This window comes from Lemur catta, chromosome 2 (genome assembly GCF_020740605.2).
Source record: "Lemur catta isolate mLemCat1 chromosome 2, mLemCat1.pri, whole genome shotgun sequence".
Lineage (NCBI taxonomy): Eukaryota > Metazoa > Chordata > Mammalia > Primates > Lemuridae > Lemur > Lemur catta.
Window position 1 is genome coordinate 116,579,841 of NC_059129.1, and position 22,524 is coordinate 116,602,364.

Here is a 22,524-nt window from a genome sequence, read left to right on the forward strand (position 1 = left end):
TCAAACAAGTTTGTAACATCAGACGTTTAAAACAATCTGCCTAACTACTTTTGAAGTGTCCCCAGGTATGACCAGATTTGAGGAGCCTTCGCTCCAGTCCTTATTTGCAAAAGTCACACAACAGGCAATACTCAGTAGAAATGCTGAATGATGCATCAGCTTCTATCAACAAAATACAAGATACTTTAGCTATTGTGTATTTTCCTTTTATATATTTTACTTAAATACCTAGCTTCTATGTATTCACATAAATAGCCAGTTTCTACTTTTGATAATGTCTTAAAATACATACTATCTATCCTACTTGGCTTAAAAACTTTTTTTGCTTTTAAAAATATCACCTAATATTGGACAAGTATGGTTTTTAATTAATATTTTCCCTTAATCTAACGTTTCAGTGAACTTTACACATGACATTATCTAGAAATGTAGTTTCAAAGTAAACAGCAATTTTGTGAGGATTGAAATAAATTAAAAATCACTGGATCAAAGGAAATGCATTGCATCATGGCTGGCAGCATCAAGAAATTCTGAATGATATGTCACAAGAGTAAGATTCATTTCTATCTATAAGGAGACTACGAATGATATTACGACCTCTGAGATAGGTAACATAATTTGGCACATTAATAGTAAATTCATAAAGGCAACAAATCCACGGTAAACAGAAAAGATGCCCCCGTTAAACTTCAGAAGATATGTCCATGCATCTGTCAGCTTAAGGTGCAGAGAGGAGTAAACCAAAGATGTCCACTCCCCTCCTGCTTTATAGTACCAGCACGGGCTATGCAGCCAATCAAGGACAGGGGCAGTGACAGACCCTGTGCGCCATCTGCAGCAACTGCAAGGCCATGGTCGTCACTTTGTTTTCCAAGGGAGTACCTGTTGTTTCCATTCTACTCAAATGACATAAACTTATGATTGTAATTAAGGAAAAATATTCATCTTTATATATCTCAAATTGAAAGTGGACATCAGGGGAAGGAAGGAGCAAAATCCCCAGTTAGTAAATAAATGTTTATCTGATGGCATTATAGTAATAGTCATGTTCACCCAACACAATTCGGCCTAAAAATACTATGAAATGGCATAAATGTGTTTCAAATTGTTCCCAAATAGTGATAGTTTAAAATGTTTACATAATTCTGCATTGAAAGTAGAATTGGAAAGCTTTCCTTGAATTTTTGTATTTCTATGTTCTTCTTATACATGTTCTACTTTGTCAAAAGAATTCACTCCAAGTACCTACAGGTCACATTTGTAAGAGGGAAAAGATTTTGGGGACGTTACGGGCAAGAGAGTGGCATACTACTTATCTTATACTTGGACTAGTGTAGTGAGTGGATGGAAGACAGAATTACAGATACTTACGTGAACTACAAAACATACACATAAACAAGTGGGGGTGAGATATGGGACAAACCAATTATATTCAATAACTTTCTACATTTGAAGGAAGATGATGTCTACACATATAACAGACAATGTCTCTATGTACTTATGATTTGTGTAAATACAACGTGAAGTTACTAGAACCATTATCTCGGCAGTCTACAGATTGCAGGGAATGTCACTTCAATTTCCACATCAACAACTTTTAATGGAGACAGAATGCTGACTTTTATTCCCCTGTTTGAGATTTATATGAGTGCTGTTTCAACTAATTTTTTTTGAAAGTCCTGTAAAATACAACTCTCAAAATGGAAAAGAGAGGAAAAATGATATATGGGTGGGGCAAGATTATATTAAATAAGCATTATGGCCTTTAAAATGTAATAAATGTACATTTAAAAATAGCTTTGTAGTCTCAAAAAATGTCCCTAAACCAGGCTTTTCTGCTGAGCTAACTTCATAATATTGATTTTTATGAATGCTGGAATAAAAAATGAAAACAAAACCTCATACAAAGAATTCTACCCATGCATTAAAAAAATGTATGCAATAAATTAAATATAAATTCTACCTTAGGGTTCTGGTGGGAAATCGTTCCAGCTTTGCTCTCGTGATTTATGGATGTCTTCATAATTCTTTTCATAAGATTATATCCCTTTATTAGATGGTTTATAATTTATTCCTTTTCTATATATATAGGGCAGCAATAATTTAGTAAGATTGACTTAATCAGATCATCATAATCCATCGATCTTCACAACAGATTATGATTTAAATGTTTTTTTCCCCCTCAGGAACATTAAGATACATGAAGTATTCTACGTAGAAACTGAAGCTCACATATGCAGATGTGAAGACTGAGTCACTTGCAAATGCTTCACAGAAAAGTCTGTATACCAATCATTAAATTTTGTATGAAAAACAAAAACAATGCACTCACAACTGAAGAGATTAGTCGGTGACCATGCTATGAAATAACAATATACCACTTAGTATCATTAAAACCAGTAAAAAAATTCTTCAAAGCAAAGGTTAATGAAACTAGGTTTGAAAAAATATTAAAATTAGAATATGCAGTTAATGTCATTTTATTTTTATAAGACTATTCTGGATAAAATAAACAGCTCCGTCCTAAGTTTGATCAATGTAGGGCATACTTTAAAATTCCAAAGCAATTCATTCCCTGATTATTAGTCTAGTCATATGTGTACTGAAAAATGCATTTAAAAATTTAATGCAATATGAAAAAGATTAAATAAGCCTGACTGCATTCTATTGTTTGTGAAAAAGAAAGGCACACTAACAAATCATACCAAAGAATACCATCAAATGAATTGCATTGTTAGACAGTGATTGGCTAAAAAAGCACAAAACTCATGTAACTGAGTCTACCATTAGTAATTAAGAAACCACGGTTTTTAAAAAAAAAATTTAAATGCAGTCAATAAAACATGTGAGTACACTCTTATTACTAAATGTGTGGATTACAAAATGCCTAGTGTGACCCAACCACTGTAACATTTATTCCACTTTATGAGATACATATTTTTCAGAGCTTCTGAATCTAGGATTAGATTTTCCATTTCTATCATGCATATAAGAAACAATTACCCCAACCCAATCTTTCTTGTATAAACATGTATTGAGGTGTGTGTGTGTGCATATGGGGGGGGGGCGGGAGAGGTACAGGTGTTTGTGTGTTTATATGTTAGGGCAGGGGGAAGGGGTTTGTTGTTTAAATATTGTTGCCGCTTCAATTAGGTGCAAATTCAAACATGATAGCTGAGATAATCAACATGACAAATGTACATTTATCATAAATAAGTCTTTGGCTTATTCTCTGAAATTTTAGGAATATGAGAATGAGTCCATGTATAATTTTATTTTTTATTTTTTTTATTTTTTTTGAGACAGAGTCTCACTTTGTTGCCCGGGCTAGAGTGAGTGCCGTGACGTCAGCCTAGCTCACAGCAACCTCAAACTCCTGGGCTCAAGTGATCCTCCTGCCTCAGCCTCCCAAGTAGCTGGGACTACAGGCATGCGCCACCATGCCCGGCTACTTTTTTCTATACATATATTTTAGTTGACCAGATAATTTCTTTCTATTTTTAGTAGGGATGGGGTCTCGCTCTTGCTCAGGCTGGTCTCGAACTCCAACCTCGAGTGATCCACCCGCCTCGGCCTCCCAGAGGAGGCGTGAGCCACCGTGCCCGGCCTAATTTTAGAACTATATTAATTGTTGCCTTCAAAGTCTGAGCTAAATGAGGTTAAAGGGCTCTCACTTCTCTTCATTACGACAAAAACAACAGGACAAACTAGGGTCATTTCCACTTTTCTGAGTGGGAGAGTTTGAAGTGTTAAGATGTCTAGAAACTATGGCATATTAACCTATCTGATGGCATCTCATACTTGGTAGGCACCAAAAGATACATCTGAGCTGAAAGTTCAGAATGTGAGGGAAGTTGGGAACACCTGGTTATATAAAATACATCCTCTTTCTGAAACCCAAATAAAAATGTAGCCCTACTGTCAAGCTACTGAAGGAGAATTTTAGAAGGGGATGGACCCTCAGAGACCACCTCCTTTAAACCCCTCATTTAGAGATGAGAAATGGAGAGCTGGAGAGCAAAAGGATTTGCTAAGCTTACAGAGGTATTAAAACTAGGACTTAAAGCTTGTGATTCCAGACTCCCAGTTTAGCTTTGCCTCAGTTCAATATATAGCACACTTTCTTTTTCTATATGCTTTCATTCATGAAAGGAAATTCTGAAATGTAATGTGTTACATCAAAAGAATGCATTATTGTTATTATTAGAATATTATCATTGTAGACTTTTGCATATAATAATGTTTTTGCTGAATTAGGATATATATTCATATTCACATTATAATATACTTAGTGCTGTATCAGGTGTCTGTATATTATAATATTAATATAAATATTTGTGGTGGCTCACGCCTGTAATCTTAGCACTCTGGGAGGCCGAGGCGGGCAGATTGTTTGAGCTCAGAAGTTCGAGACCAGCCTGAGCAAGAGCGAGATTCCGTCTCTACTAAAAATAGAAAGAAATTATATGCACAGCTAAAAATATATATAGAAAAAATTAGCCGGGCATGGTGGCGCATGCCTGTAGTCCCAGCCACTTGGGAGGCTGAGGCAGTAGGATCGCTTAAACCCAGGAGTTTGAGGTCGCTGTGAGCTAGGCTGACGCCACGGTACTCACTCTAGCCTGGGCAACAGAGTGAGACTCTGTCTCAAAAAAATATATATATAAATGTTTGTCCCTATTATTTAAATATTAAGAAGTAACACAGAAATTAGACAAAGTATAGTTCAGTTACTTGAATGACAATAAGATATATAAAGGAGGATAGCTTGATAATATCTAATAAAGGTCTTTATTTAGACTTGAAGATATGAACTGGCGCCTTCTTTTATATTGAGACTCACATAAAACCATCTAAAATGAACAAAAAAATTAAACAGTGTTGTTTTCAGATGTTAGGAAAATAAAAGCAGCTAATATTGGTTTGTGAAATGCAAAACCCTAAACTTTTTAATCAGTGCATTTAACCAATAGGTAAATTGAATTTCCATTCAATAATTACTCTATGGATAATACAAATTATTTTTGAACACTTGAGGAAAAAAACTGTATTTAAGCTTTTAGTGTTGCCACTTCTATATCACTGTATACAAAGAGAAGACAACAGAGGTATATTTCATTTAGTATTTGGATGCTTCTCTGAAAATATTGAGTTCTGTTAAATGCAAACTTTTTCCAAAGTTATCTTCCTTAAAAGAATTCAGCAGATTTCAGAATCCAATTCAGTACTGGGTAATCTAGGGAAAATTTTAAGCAATTATATTATTGTTGTTAGCATAACAAAGTATGAGCATACCATCTTCATCAGTTTGAATAATTGTTTCTTCACTCTCCTTCCTTCCTTCCGGATTGGTTAGGATCATCTTGAGGCTGACGTTTGTATAAGGTGGCAGATGGCTCACAACATGCTGAGGGGCTTTGGGGTCCATGTCCAGACAGTCTGCCTTGCTCTCGTTGTGACCACGGAAGTAATGGTAGCAGATAGTGACATTAAAAGTGTGGCAACGAGTAATGTTGTAACCCAATGATTCCCAGTCCACAGCAATGCGTCTTGCCTGTATTTCAGCAATCTTTAAAGTCTTTGGGGTTCTCATAGGTTCTGAAAAATAAAGTTGCAAACAGCTGTCAATTTTACCATGAATAATCTTGGAAAAATAAAATGCTGAGTATGATGTAGCATAGGCAAATCTAGAAAATGTAGAAGTCATCTTTTATTTTCATTTGTTTTATTTATTTGTGATCTTATTCTGGAAAGTTTCAATCAGGGACTATGACTCACTAATGGAAAAATAAATGAGATGTAAAATGTCAACAATCAGGAACTTGTTAGAAAAATAAAAAAACTGAACATGTGGCCACAATGCCTTTATTGTTGCTGTTCTTACTGCCCAATTCCCTGTCTTTCTTTTCTTTCGTTGTTGTTGAGCAAGTAAATTAGCCAATATATTAAAATGGATAAGAGCCAACACATTCTAATCTATGATTTATCATGTCACCAAGCTATGCTGTATACTAATTAGTCTAACTGTAACACTAAACTACCACCTACAAAAAGTGACACAGATATTAATTAACATTAATTATTTCAGTAATGATGTTCATCAAAGCAAAAAAAAATTGAGAAAAATTACAAGAACATATGTGGATATTCACATTGTCTTCTTTCCTTATTTATCTCATTCTGTCTTTTCCTCGAAACACTCAGGTCTTAGGATCCATTCACTGTCACCCAAACTAAATGGGGAGGTGAATTTCCATTCAACTGGAAAATGCTGGCAGAACTAAACACTCCAAAGACTGGAGTCCATCCATCACTGCTTCCCAAGTGTATTCCTTCCTCATGCAAGACTAACTTTAATCGTTTAACTTAATCAAAATAATTACTCCATGAATGTCATGGCCATGGCAACGTCTATACAGTAAAGAAATGGATATACAGCAAAACCTTAATACACTGATTTGACCAAAAAGAAAAAAAAAAAAAAAAAGGAAAAAAAGGGCAAGGCGAAAGTCAAGGATAATTCACTGACGATACTCAACAACTCTGCTAAATGGAAATCACTAGAGAAAATAATACCAAAAAAGTCTAACTTGGGTGTTTTTATAAATTTTTCCTTTTGAGATTAAAATTATAGTTCCATAAAAAATAATCAGCATGTTACACAGATAGCAAGCCCAAACTGGCATTCTTGTATTTAATACACAATCTGAAATAAACTCTGGTGGCCACTTAAAACTACAGTAGTCTATATACAAGCATGCACATTAATCTTTGGTACAATACAATGCTTGGGTTATGTTAATTGCCAATCTTATGACTATTCACTACCCATCCTCTCTATTTTACCACTTTTGTTTCACATGTTACCTTAAGCACATAGGTTGGAAGAATGCCATGGTTCTAACCATTTTTAAAATTGCTTTCTATGTCTAACTCTATGCTAGCATTTTCCCCACTGGCCACAAGAGTGAAGTGATGATACTTTCAATTCAGTCTAGTTAGACTAAAAACACAATCTTTTCTACAACTGCCCACAAGCTGGACCAGGCAATTCTAGCTGGGATCACCCTAAAAATTCCCAGATGAACTGTTATTTTGCTCCCTGCTAGGTAGCAACCAGATACTATTTAGTAGCCATTCTAAGATTAGGCCATACTTTGTTCTAAAAGTATCCAGAATGAGAAAGTAAGATTTCCCATGGAAATACCTGGAGTATGTGAATGAACAACTCCCATGCAGCAATGAGAGAAAACACCAATAAATATTTACTCCTCTATTTAGTACTTTTTAGGTCTAATGTTTATATACTTGTTTTCATATACCCCTTATTTTGAATCTGACATTTCCCCATTTTATGAATTTTTCTCTTTCCAAATCATCACTCTCTCACCAGTCTTTTCATTTTGTCTTAGTATTCAGTTTACACTTACCCTGCATTCTAATACTATTTTTAAAAACATATCTAGACAGCTTACAAACTGTGAAAGAAGACAGAGTAGCTCTGTATGCTTAATTCTTACATATCTAAGGGTTGGCAAAAGATATATATTAAATATAATATATTGCCTATTATGTAGAAAATGCATAGGGTTCACTTTGAGTGATAATTTTGTGTTAGTGTATTTAAATGCTGCTTACTTTGGCACTCATTAAACACTATCATTTAAAACCAGGGATAAATAGCTTTATTAATCCTCTATATATGTGTATAAGCCACTATCATAATTTCATTGACTAATGCTTTATTAACTGATACAGAAAGAGTTGTGGAAACAAATAATTTTCTAAGACGCAAAGAATCTTTCAACAAGGTCAATGTGTTATTCAAAATTTATAGTTTTCACCACAGCTTGAATAAATGTGTAAATCAGCAGTCCCCAACCTTTTTGACACCAGGGACCAGTTTCATGGAAGACAATTTTTCCACAGACGTGTGTGTGTGTGTGTTTCGTGGAGCTCTATAGTCCGGGGGTTGGGGACTGCAGCTGTAAGTTGCCCTATTATTGCTAAAATAGTGATTTAAACATAATTTTACTCTTACATTAGGATACTATTCAGAAACATATACACAAGATTAAAAATCAAAACTCAATTGTTCTGAGTTTCATGGAATGAATAACAACTCAGAGTCACTAATTACATTTTTTCTTACTTGGCCTGTGCCTTAACTTTTTTTCAGTTTTTATTGTAGTAGGAACTTCTGTGTGTGTGTCCGTATATATACACACACACAGACATAGTATGCATACACACATAAATGATAGATACTCTGCCATGCAACTCCTCCAAATTCTATCAGGTTTGACATGGGCTGACAACTATATGCATATGGATTATTATATTAGAGTTTTTATAAATAGCAGTGACTCAAGATGGCTCTACTACTATGAAATCCATTCAAAGAAAATTTTGTCAAAGTACTCAACAATAAAATCGCCTAAATTTCTCACCTTAATCTATTATTTCTCATGTTTTACCAATAAATGTATTATACTTCTGAAGTATGAATACATAAATAAAAATTTTAACTTTCTAAATCAGAATAATTATTTCAATTGTCACAGAATAACTGAAAGCAGAAAGATATTGTTTAGAAATTTCTATGTTATATAAGAGCTGTGCATAGAAGCTATTTTAAGGACTAAATAATTTAAAGAAATGACCAAGCATGATCAATGGCACATAGAGGTACTATAGTAAATTGTATGTATAACAACATAAAAACCCAAAATGATGATAAAACAATGTAGAGTGCATTTAACAATGCATTATTTGTCAGTTGTTTTGGAATTTGCTAAATGTACTTTCTCTTTAATTTTTTGACTTTTCATTTTCCAATGTTTATTGAGTATTTCATATATTATAATATGTAATATGTAATATATAATATGTCTCTTTATCTGTCTTTTTCTTTCTTTGCTTTTCTGGTAAAAAGAAACAAGGAATTTAAAAAAGTTGTAGGGCAAAATTTCATCAGAAACTTAGGGAGAAACACAGCAATGGAATGATCTTATTTGCAACAGATAGTTATATTTAAATGTTTAGATCAAGTCATCCATCTATTATGAAACAAAAAGATTTTCTATCATACAAAATGTACTATTAAAAACAACTGTGGGAGGTACTAAAATGAATAAAATTTGTAATATTAGACCTCAAGGAGCTTACCATTTGTTTATTAAAGATTTAAAAATTAAGATATACATATATATGTATATATACACATACAAAATGTGAATGGAATAAAATACTGTAAGAATCCAAGAGGGTGAGATAACTTCCACCTGTCAGATAGAGGAGACGTTTGTGTTAGGTCTCAATGGAGAGAGGGAAGATCTATCCACACAGTTTGGGTAAATAATTCCAAAGTAGAGCAAATAAGATGAATAAAAACATGGAACACAATTGGAAAAAAATGTAATCCCATTTTGGTTGCTGTACAAGTTACCTGGTAGGAGATAATGTAGAAAAGACTGGTTGGGAAAAGATTGGGAAAACTTCAGATGTACAGTAAGAGGTTGAACTTACAACAGGCTATGGGAAGTCACTGAGGGTTTGTCAGCTGGAAGTAAACATAATAAAATAACTGCTTTAGCAAGATTTCTTTGGAGGCTATGTCAAGGGTGGAGACACTGTAGGTAGAGAAATCAAAAGATTGCAATGTATAAAAGGCTAAGCAAGGAGGGTGACAACAGGAACACTTAGGGATGAATGCTACTGATGTGGAAGGACAATTGAAAAACTTGGTAGTTACTTGGATTTCAGATATGTGAATAGATACAATATAACTAATGTGTTCAGAATGAATGACTGAGAAAATTACAGCATTCTTAAATAAACAGAGAAAAGTCAAGAAGAGACACAAATTGGGGGTTAAAATGATCCAGTAGTTCACTAAAATTTATTTATTGCGTTCTATTGGTCAGGAACTATACCAGGAATTAAGAATACAAAGATCAATTTGACAACATTGTCAGCTAAGAAACAAGACATACAAACAATACTTGAGCAGATCTGTATTTTATATAACTTGGGGAGTATTCTGAAGAAAAGGAGGTATAAATAGAGCTATCAGTCTGCCTTAGGGATTGGGGTACTCCCATCCTTTCAGAGACAGCAGAAAGAACAAGAGGAAAGGTAACAAAGAGAGAGAGGGAGAAGAAGAGAGAGAGGGAAAAGGAGATGGGAAGGGAGAAATGGAGTAGAGGGGAATGACAGGAGGCAGAGAGGGAGAGGGGGAAACAGAACAGCACATATGCCAGTGAGCTTGAAGGGAAGATGGTGTTAATGACATCACATTACAAACTCACTCAAGGGAGATGTTAAAGAGAGTTAGATAAATTCTAGTGCCCACTTTAACTCTACTTTAACCCATTTTATAGATGAAAAAAACTGAATTCTAAGGGAGGCTAGTTGACTTTTGTAAAGAGACCCTTGAGTTAACAGCAAAGGTCAATACCAGAGACCTGATCACACCATAAAAAACGTTAAGTATTTGAAGTGATGGGTGTGTTAAGTAGCTTGATTTAATCATTCCACATTATATTAATAAATTATAATATCACTTTGCACTCTATAAATGTATACAATTATAAATTAATCAACTTACAATTAAAAAAAGAAACACCATTAAGTTCAACTTTCTCAGACTGTTCTACTTCTTTATGAAATTTGTGTTCCAGGCATGCACTCATCTGACTCTTTCCCCTAAATCATCAAGCAGGGGGTTCAGATTGGGTAAAATCTATGACATAGGACTGAGCAGAGGAATTACATTAAGAAGGCTTAAGGTCCCATTTTTTAATATATTTGGAGAACAGGATAGGAGAACGAACATTAAGAAGGAAGTCCAAGGAAAAACAGTTACCTATTAAATTTTTAAAAACATACATCCAATGAGAACTGCAAGTATTAGCTGGTTTTCTTTATCTTTCCTGTCGAATGTTGATCAGCAAGGTCTACTAACTTTCCCATTCCTTTTTTGCCTTTTACGGTCCACCTATTTCTTAATTGTTTCAGTGAGGAAAACTTTGTGAAATCAAGATGAAATAAAAAGATATGGTGGAGAATTTCTATATTAAATCTATGACCAGTATTATACAATTAGCAGGTAAACAGAGAAGTAACATATCATGGCCCTCACTTAAATTCTAAATAGATCAAGCATGGATTTATATCTTTAATAATTTATGTGTCAAATATTTAACCCAACTTGATAGGATAAAATGAAGAAGTACTTAATAATTCTTAATAAGTGGTTCTAGGTAACAGATAAAAGGGAATTCAATTTTTTTTTTTTTTTTTTTTGGTACTTGCTAAACAGTTCAGGACATGGCAGGTCAATCCATGTCCTTTTGTAGTGATAATTTCTAGTTACTCTGAAAGAGTTGTGAAAACAAAAGCTTTAGCATCTATAAGAGAATGCAGGGCAGAGATCATATTTCCCAAGAATCAGTTTTTAATGATAAAACTTATTATCCAGCTGTCAGTCAGATAAAAATAGACGATGTCCCAAAGCTTGTGCCAAAAAAAAAAAAGGAATATCTTGTCAAAGATGTACACAAACTAAGAACACTGAAGCATGACAGGAGCTTCATGCTCCTGGCTGCCTTTTCATCTGAAATCTTAGAAGCCGACTGCAAAAATACAATTTTCATTCCATTTATCAAAACAAATACAAGAAGAGTGAGTTTTCTGACTGCCAGAGAAAATATTTGTGAGTGTAAATAAAAAAGAATCAAGATGAATTTTCTGAACAAAGAAATAAAACCACAAATGAAGAAAACAGTGCCATACCTTAGGGAAGGAAAAACTTAAGGTCTTTGAAAGACATTGTCTTTTACTGTTACCTTTAGGTGCTTTGTATTTTTATTCTTTTCCTCATGGTATGGACTGAGGATAATCAAGGTTTTACATTTCACATCTTTTCAATGTTATAGCATCATTAGTCTTGCCAAAAAGATTTCATCTCTGCTCCCCTGGGTCAAATTGAGTTAATGATAAGTTGGTGAGATGACTTGATTAGTACTGTAACATGAGGGAGCCTTAGGTCCAGGAATAATCACAAGCCAACTGTCAGCTCTTCTGGCTTTCTGGCTGTGTTGCTGAAGTGACATGCTTGGACTCAGGGGATATAAAGTGACAGAGGGTGCATGGCACACTCAGCTCTCCTGCAGAATCAACGTAATATTTACCCATGGCCAGCAGAACCACACTAAGCACATCATCAATTTAAACCAAAACAAGTCATTACCTCTGCTCTCAAGAGTCTTACTGAAGTTCATCATATAATTTTAATAAAATTAACATTTGGTCCCTCTCTACATTAATGCCAAGTAAATTGTTTGATTTTTAAAGAACAATACTACCAAAGTGACATGGATAAAAAGAAAAAAAAAAGATTCTTTCTCCAAGGGATAAATCCCATCTAATGTCTTATCATGAGACTTAATTCTCAAAATGTTAGCAGGTGAAAATTTGGGGACCCTTAAAAGTTTTTAAGTTATATTTTTATGTAATGATATCAGAATTAGGAAAAAATCAGTATTAGGAAAAAAACATGTAATTATAATCAATGAACCCACTTCAATTCATCCCTGATACTGCATATCATGCTTATGTGTTATTTAAATGAAACTTAAAAAATAAAACATTTTCTATGGGTAACTGTCTATACTTGGAGAAAATATAAGAAAGGCATTTTCTTAATTTTTGGAAAACAATAAGAGAATAATCTACTTCTATAATAATAAGCTTTAATATTCATAGAAATGTTTAGCAACAGCATAAATCACAGACACAAAAATGTAGAGTGATTTGTACATAATGCTAAAAAAAGGTAATATGGAAAACACTTTTTCATAATATTCAGTGTAAAAAAAGTAAGATGACTTTAGAAGAGCTGTATATAGCAATGACAAAATTCTAAAGGGGATTTTCAATGCCTTCTTCATCTTTAAAAGAAGATAAATTACCTACCTCTTAGGTTGTTCTGAAAAATAAGATAAATATTTTGCATGCCAAGCATAGTGGTTGGCCCATAGTAGATGCTTGGAAATTTTTATTTAATGAACAATAAAGTACATAGATTTCATATGTTTTAAGCCCAAAAACTAATGAAAATAAAACCTAAAAACTCAGTTCTCTTCGATGGTAGTTGCAATGACAACTGCAATTTTTCATGTCTCCTTTTATTATTCACACTGTTTGCCATGTGACTTTGCAATTCCCTACACCAAAGAAATGGGGTCAATTTCCCCACCCTTTGATTTTGGCTTTACCTTGTGATTTGCTTTGGTCAAAAAAATGAGGCAAAAGTGAAAGTGTGCTAGTCCTCAGCCTGTATCTCAAAAAGACTTGTGTCCTCCTGCTGGCTTATACCCCTTCTAGAATATGAGATACATGTGGATCAGAGCCGACTCACCCAAGCTGTACCAGCAGAAGCCAACCTAGATGAGCCAAACCCAGTCTAACAGCAGATTTGTATTGCCAGGACCAGCCAAGATCATCAGCAACTCCTGGCCAACCATCCCATAAGTATAACCAATCAGTGCTTTGTGCCACTGATGAGATTTTATGGTTAGTTGTTGCTCGGCATTTTAATATGACCTCTCTTTCATTTGATAAATTACCTTTTTTTTTTATTTTTTAAAGACAGAGTCTCGCTCTGTCATCCAGGCTGGAGTAAAATGGCACAATGCTAGCTCACTGCAACCTTGAACACCTGGGCTCAAGCAATCCTCCTATCTCAGCCTGCTAAATATCTCAGAATACAGGCACACACCACCACATCCAGCTAATTTTTTAATTTTTTGTAGAGACGAGGTCTCATTATATTGCCCAGGTTGGTCTCTAACTGAACTGCTGGCCTCAAGCAATCCTCCCACCTCAGCCTCCCAAAGTGCTGGGATTACAGGCGTGAGCCACTATACCTAGCCATAAATTACCTTAATATTTATGTGAAGATTATATCAGTGATATCTACCTAGAACAGTGCAGTAGTTTAAGAATTTTATTTCCCTACTAATGGGTTATGTTGAGCTGCTATATGTTTATTTAGTATTCTGTTTTTAATAATGTGAAATATTTCGTAAGTGCTTGACATGTGCCAGATACCGTGGTAGTATGGTCTATACTTTAAAATATGGCTTTTAATGGATATGTTTTTGTCTTTCTTCACTATGTTCTCATAGAGAATATACTAAATGTTGAAATAACAATTCTAGAAGTGATAACGCATGTCAATCGTCTAAGCTAAAATAGTTGAGACAGAAGTTTACCAGTAACCTATACCAATACTGCAACATAACATTTATTAAAATATTTTAATTTTTACATCAATATGACTTTGTGTATATAAAAGTAAATCTGTAATATAGTCTAAATTTCTTTGTTTTTGAATGGCTAGAACTGGGAGAAAATAACACATTTGTATATATATTTTTATCCAAACTCCTCTAACACTGCTTAGATACAGAAATAGTACATGTTTTTCTCAACTACACAACTCTCTTATAAATATTTCATATCTGTCTTTTAATGAGTTGCTCAATTCAAAGTAGAAAATTATTATAAAGTATATTAATTAATGAAATGTTGAGGGCCGAGTTTAAGTGAGGATATCTATGACATGGAACTCCTTGTCCCCCACCTCCCACAATAAACTATTACAATTACATTATAATGTTATTCCGATTATGTGCTGCCCATTTTGTTCCTTACAAAGATTACGATTTTAAGTACATCAACTTCTTTCATTCCTACATGAAACTTATCAAAGAGACTAATTTGCTTTTGCTCACGTAGGTGGAGTAAAAAGAGAAAATGTCTAAATTATAATAGAAATACTCTATGGTATACAACTTTCAAAAGTGAGCATGAAGATAAAATTTAGCACATCGTTTGATTTTATAAAATATAAGTGCCTGGTAACACACTTGCTTCAGGGAAATACAAAGACAGATAAGGACTGCAGGGTTGATAATTATTTGTCTATTTCCTTTTCTGAAGCTACCATTTATTCTATGCTTTCATGCATGATTAACAGCTTGTGGATCCTTCACATATAATCAATAGTTGTGAAGTTTTATATTAGGTTTAGAGATTAGACAGCCTTGATTATAAATTTTATCGATTTGTACAGCTTAGCTGAAGAAGTCCCTGTACATTTTTCAGAGATTAAATTAAAAGGAGATATATGGCTTGCACATACTAGAAATGCTAGTGTGATTATAAGGTGTGACCTCTTTACACTCATTCCTCTAGATGAATAAAACCTATCTAGTGCACTAAAACATGAATCAGCATGTCAACAAGCATCAAGATGAGACAGTAAACACAGTAAAAATGTGACAAAAAGAATTACAAAACCTCAAGCAAACCTGTCTAAGATTATAATTAATACAGGCATCTTGCAAGGATTAATTGCTTCAGCTCATTTGTAAATTAGGAAATTGAGAGAGATAATAATAACGAACTCCTCAGCCTCTACCTGGAAAATCTAAGCCCATATTAAAATTGAAGATTCATGATCTCATTTGAGATAAAGGAATGATGATGATTTTTTTAAATTACTAGAATAAATATGGTCATTTTAAAGTTAGTGAATAACCTAGTGACTATAAAATTCATTACCAAAATGGCTTTATGAAAATTCTCACTTTAAAAGTTGTTTTTTTTTTTAATTTCAGAATATTACAGGGATACAAACATTTTGGTTAAATGAATTACTCTTGTACAGATTGAGTCAAAATTATAAGTACGTCCATCACCCAGATAGTGTGTATTGTACTCATTAGGTGTGAATTCACCCAAGTCCCTCTCTACCCTCCCACCTGCTTGATTTTCATTGAATTTTACTACCACATGTGCACATGAGTGTTGATCTATTAGTTTTACCAGTGAGTTCATATGGTTTTGGTTTTTCCATTCTTGTGATAGATACTTCACTTAAAAGGATGGTCTCCAGTTCCATCCAAGTTATTACAAAAGGTGTTAGTTCACCACTTTTTATGACTGAGTAATACTCCATGGTATACATATACCATATTTTATTAATCTACTCAGTTATCGATGGGCACTTGGGTTGTTTCCACATCTTTGTGAATTGTGCTGCTATAAAAATTTGAGTGCAAGTGTCTTTTTCATAAAATGCGTCTTTTCCTTTGGGTAAATACCCAGTAGTGGGATTGCTGGATAAAATGGTATTTCTACTTTTAGTTCTTTGAGTTATCATCATACTACTTTCCATAAAGGTTATACTACTTTGCAGTCCCACCGACAGTGTTTAAGTGTTCCTTTCTCTCTGCATCTGTGCCAGCATCTACTGTTTTGGGATTTTTAAAGCCATTCTCACTGGAGTTAGGTGATATCTCATTGTGGTTTTTGTTTTGAATTTCTCTGATGGTTAGTGACGTTGAGCATTTTGTCATATGCTCATTGGCCATTAGTCTACCTTCTTATTGAAAAGTTTCTGTTCATGTCTTTTGCCACTTTTTAATGGGGTTGTTTGATGTTATCTGTTATCTATTTGCTTGAGTTCTTTGTAGAATCTGGTTATTAGCTCTTTATCCTATGTATAGAATGCAAATATATTTTCCCATTCTGTAAATTGTCTATTCACTCTATTTATTCTCTCCTTGGCTGTGCAGAAGCTTTTTAATTTAATCAGGTCTCATTTATTTACTTTTGTTGTGACTACCTTTGAGCTCTTCATAAATTCATTGCCTAGGCCAATATCCATAAGAGTATTTCCAACCTCTTATTCTAGAATTCTAACAGTTTCATCCCTTAGGTTTAATTCTACTATCTGTTGTGAATAATTTTCGTGAGTGGTGAGAGGTGCGGATCCTGTTTCAGTCTTCTACATGTGGCTATCCAATTTTCCCAGCACAATTTATTGCATAGGGATCCTTTTCTCCAGTGTATGTTTTTGCTTGTTTTGTTGAAGACCAGATGACAGTATGAGGATGGTTTTATATCTGGGTTCTCTGTTCTGATCCATTGGTCTAGGTCTTTGTTCTTGTGCCAGTACCATGCTGTTCTGGTTACCATAGCCTTGTAGTATAGTTTGAAGTCTGGTAGAGTGATGCCTCCCGATTTATACTTTTTGCTTGAGGTTTCTTTGGCTATTCAGGGTCTTTTTGGGTTCCATACTAAGTGTAGAATTATTTTTTCTAGAACTGTGAAAAATGATGTTGGTATTTTAATGGGCATTGCATTCAATATGTAAATAACTGGGGAATATAGACATTTTAACAATGTTTATTCTGCCAATCCATGAGCATAATATGTTTTTCCATTTGTTTACATCCTTTGCAATTTCCTTCCTCAGTGTTTTATAGTTCTCCCTGTAGAGGTTTTATACCTCCTTAGTTAAATTTGTTCCTAGATATTTTATTTTCTTTGTTGCTGCTGTGAAAAGTATTGAGCTTTGATTGTATTCTCAGCTTGACTGTCTAGAATAGCATTCCTAGCTGTATAGGAAAGCTATTTTTGATTTGTGTACATTGATTTTGTAGCCTGAGACTTAGCTGAATTTATTTTATCAATTCCAGGAGTCTCTGGCAGAGTCTTTGGGGTTTTCTAGATATAAGATCATATTGTCAGCAAAGGGTGACAGTTTGACCTCTTCTTCCCTCATCTAGATACCCTTGATTTCCTTTTCTTGTTTGATTGCTCCATCCAGGACTTCCAGCACTATGTTGAACAGAAGTGGTGACAGTGGGCAACTTTGTCTGGTTCCAGTTCTAAGTGGGAATGCTTTCAATTTTTCCCTGTTCAGTTTGATGCTGGCTGTGGGTTTGTCATTTATGGCTTTTATAACGCTGAGGTATATTCCATCTATACTTATTTTCTTAAGAGTTTATATCATAAAAGGTAATGAATTTTGTTGAATGCTTTTTATGCATCTATTGAGAGGATCATATGGTCTTTGTTTTTGCTTCTATTTATGTGGTGAATCACATTCATAGATTTGCATATGTTGAACCATCCTTGCATCTGTAGGATGAAGCCCTCTTGATCATGGTGGGTTATTATTTTTTTTATATGCAGCTGAATGTGGTTTGCTAGGATTTTAGTGAGAATTTCTATATCTATATTCATAAGGGATATTGGTCTGTAGTTTTCTTTTTTGTTGTGTCCTTTCTTGGATTTGGTATCAGGGTGATACTGGTTTCGTAGAAAGAGTTGGGGAGGATTCCTTCCTCATATATATTATGGAATAATTTCTGCTCTGTAGGTCTGGTAAAATTCAGCTGTGAAATCATCTAGTCTGGGACTTTTTCTGGTTGTGAGATTTTTTATTGCCTACTCAATTTCATTACTTGATATTGGTCTGTTCAGTTGTTCAATTTCTCCCTGATTGAGCCTAGGGAAGTTGTGTGTTTCCAAGAATTTGTCCATTTCCTCAACGTTTTGAAGTTTATGTGCATAAAGACATAAAGATTTTTATAGTATTAAGAGATGAAATTTTGTATTTTCACACTAACAGTTGTAATATCTCCTTTCCATTTCTGATTGAGCTTATTAGGGTCCTTTCTTTTCTGTTTCTGGCTAATCTAGCAAGAGGCCTATTAATTTAGTTCATCTTTTCAAAGAACCAACTTTTTGCTTCATTAATGTTCTGTAGAATTCTTTTGTTATTGATTTCATTTAGTTCTGGTCTGATCTCAGTTATTTCTTTCCTTCTCGTGGGGTTGGGATTGGTTTGCTCTTCCTCTTCCAATTCCTTGAGATGATTCACTAGATTGCTGATTTGTGACCCTTCTGTCTTTTGGAGGTAGGCATTCATGGCTATGAATTTTCCTATTATGACTGCTTTTGCTGAATCCCACACATTTTCATAACTTGTGTCCTCTTTGCCATTTAGTTAAAAGCATCTTTTGATTTCCATCTTAATTTCCTCCTTGAACCAATTACTATTCAGCAGTAGGTTGTTGAATTTCCATGACTTTATGAAGAGTTGAATGTTTCTATTGGAATTGATTTCTAATTTTATTCCACTGTGCTCTGAGAAGATACATGGTGTAATTTCTATTTTTTAAAATTTGTTTAGACAGGTTTTGTTGGGATGTGATCAATCTTTGAGAATTTTCCATGAGCTGAGGAGAACATATATTCAGCGGATTTTGGATAAAATGTGCTGTAAATGTCTGTTTGGCCCATTTGTTCTAAAGTTCCATTTAAGGCCATTGTTTCTTTGCTTATCTCCTGCTTGGAGGATCACATTAAAAGTTTTTCAGTACTGCTGCATATTTTATGCCCATTAATTTTAAGGTCTGAGGTTGTCCAGAAAAAAAAATTAATAAACATCTATACATTCAATAAACATTAGGGGAGGCCAATATTTTCCAATTTCAAAATCTTACTTTTCCATTTTCCCATTCTATTATGGTTTTCTGAATATTATTTCACTTTTTTTCCTTGTGAAATTTCATTATTCTAATTGATTATGTCTCAGATCTGCATAAGTCCTGTATGTGATGACACACAAACCATAAATAAATAAAAGGCAATTCATTTTGATATGTATCTTGAAGAATTCATTCCTTACATTTGAAAAGATATTCAACAATAAGTTTTAAACCACGGACTGCCTGGAGCCAGTCTACAGGGGGAGTCAAATGTTCCAGTGTGTTTTATATTGGCCTTGAAAGAAAATGAAAACCGCTTAAACTGTGTAAGTAAAAAAGTAACTTATGTATCATTAAATAGTTTATGCAAGGTATTTTATGAAACATTTCTATTCAAATCTACTAATATCTTTAAATGGTTCCACAGGGAAGCACTGAATACTGACAACACATAGAAAGGACAACTTAGGAGATTATTTTCCTGGTTAAGACTACATTTTGAAGTATTATGTGGATGGCCCTAATCTGTATATATATTCACAGAAGAATAGTAAACAAAGATGAAAATACGTAAAACTGTAAAAGCACTGGGGAATTGTTTTATGCTTGTTCTGTTCATATGCTACTTTAGTAATCATATTCTTTCTTTCTTTTTTTTTTTTTTTTTTTTGAGACAGAGTCTCACTTTGTTGCCCGGGCTAGAGTGAGTGCCGTGGCATCAGCCTAGCTCACAGCAACCTCAAACTCCTAGGCTTAAGCGATCCTCCTGCCTCAGCCTCCCGAGTAGCTGGGACTACAGGCATGTGCCACCATGCCCGGCTAATTTTTTCTATATATATTTTTAGTTGTCCAGATAATTTATTTCTGTTTTTAATAGAGACGGGGGTCTCACTCTTGCTCAGGCTGGTCTCGAACTCCTGACCTCGAGCGATCCACCCGCCTCGGCCTCCCAGAGCTAGGATTACAGGCGTGAGCCACCGCGCCCGGCCTGAGCCACCGCGCCCGGCCCATATTCTTTCTATATCCAAATCTCTATTACCAGTTCTAACCCATCTCTTGAATTCTGGCTCTGAATTTCTAACTGTCTGTAGATTTCCATCTGGATGCTAACATATAATACCATTTAAAACAAGATTCATCATCATCTTCCTTTCATGAGTGCTTTATTCTAATCTTTCTGCTTCTATTAAAGGCTTTAGTCTGCAGACTAAAATCCTGCAGATATTACTGGCTCCTCTGTTCCCAACAAAGTCCCTAATCTGTTACCAAATCTATTTAATACATCACTTGATAAGATCTCTTGCATTTTTCTGGCCCTTTAATTCAGGCCCTAATTTTCTCTCACTTCAACTATGAGGAATTTTCACTAATACCAATATTCCCAATGCATTCTTCACCCAGACTTTCTGAAGTACAGTTCTGATTACATGACTTGTCCATTCAAAAAACTGTTATTTCCTAGGTTATACAAATACAGTAAAAATCCATTGTCCTAGCACTGAAAGATCTCCCAATACATATGCCAATTGTATCTCATGTCTTCTCCCAATGCCCTGCGTTCCTGCCAATCTATTCACCAGATACCAAAACTAATGTAGTTAGTTGTTAGTCCAACGTCTATGCCATCGTCTATTTCATTCCATTTAATTAGAATAAATTCCCCTTGAAGATCTCACTATTAAAGTATTTCAATGACCAGTTGCAATATACTATCCTTCCAGTGTAAATTTGGTCAAAAAGCCTGACAGTGTGATAAGTGACCTTTAATACTTTACTTTTACCTGTTCCTCTATTAAGGCATTTAATGCATAGAGTCTTCCATTCATTTTGTGTGTGTGTGTGATCAGGTCTCCTATATTAACACATAAACTTGAAATCAAAAACTATGCCCTATATAAGCAGTTTATGTAAACTGGGCCTCGAAGAAATAGAATAATTAGCTATTAGTTTGCACTATGTAGTAGATTTTTCAAACATAGAATAAACTCCAAAATCAGTTCCTACTAGACATTTAATTGTCAAGAACAATTATTGTTATCAAATATTTAGCAAGTAAATACAAATGGACCAGACCAGTTGCTTAGGATTCAAAGATGAGTAAGAAATGACTCCTTTTCATGCAAAACTAAAAATATGATGGAGGTACAGACCGACGCACAAACAGGTAAACTGTATTTTAATGAGGTAAGAGTAAAGCACTATTGGAACAAAGACAAATGAATATGACTGAACGGATCTTTGTATTTTCTCCAATCAGTTAAGTTCCTAGCACCTAGTAAATGAGCTACAGAGTTTTGCTAATTGAAGTTTACTCTTTAATAATGCAAAAGCCACCAATAAAATTATATGCCTGAATTTAGTTACAAAATGAGATTTAAACAACTGACCAGACCAATCCTCTAGAAAAAGCCTTAACATATTTTAATGCTTTAGGAGCAAAGATTTCAATTTGAATAACAAAAATGTCAAATTACTGGGTGAAATCAACTGAGAGGAGAAGAAAAGGTTATTGTAGACCTTTGAAATTTTCCAAAGGTGGAAAATCTTTGATAGAAGAAAGTGTACATTTAAAGATGAAAATGTGACGAGTACTTTAAACAAGTTATCTATCATGAACATCAGACTAGTTTAACGGGTTTAAGGATATTCATTCTGAACTCCTTTTATTGTTTTTTGATCTTCCAAGTATTTTTTCTTATTTTCTCAACTAGAGAGCAAGTTTCTCCAGGACAAGGAACATATTTACCACTTCACTTGTTTCTTATTCAGTGCTAAGCATAGAGTAAGAAAGCGATGAACATATTAACTTTAAGTAAGCAATTTTGCCCTAAAGGAGGTGTTATGAAACCTAAGGGCTTTGAAAATAAAATATCAAAATAAAGCAAACCTCATGAAGATAGAGAAAAAATAAATCCTTGAAGTCAATGGATGTTACTTTCATAGTATAGGAAGAACAGATCTTTCGGTGTCTAGATTATTTGATATTCCAGCTTAAAAATGAGATGTTCTGCATAAATTGAGTTTAATTCATGAACAATTGATTTTGTTTTAGGTCACACTATAAAACAGATGGTGCCATTAAATGCACATTAAACTTATTTTTCATGTGCATGGAGACACAAATAGCTAGTTCTTTAATCAGAGGCTGAATCATTACTGCCTGCCATGA

The 22,524-nt window shown here is 34.2% G+C and overlaps 1 protein-coding gene across 3 annotated transcripts in view; it reads right to left on the bottom strand.

Annotated features, from left to right (window-relative positions):
- PTPRK (protein tyrosine phosphatase receptor type K) overlaps positions 1 to 22,524 on the bottom strand; it is a 503,601-nt gene that overhangs the window by 109,118 nt on the left and 371,959 nt on the right. For all 3 annotated transcript variants that reach the window (XM_045544333.1, XM_045544334.1, XM_045544332.1), the window contains exon 8: positions 5,296 to 5,598. In XM_045544333.1, the coding sequence (XP_045400289.1) occupies positions 5,296 to 5,598 (303 nt within the window). The remainder of the gene's footprint in view (positions 1 to 5,295; positions 5,599 to 22,524) is intronic.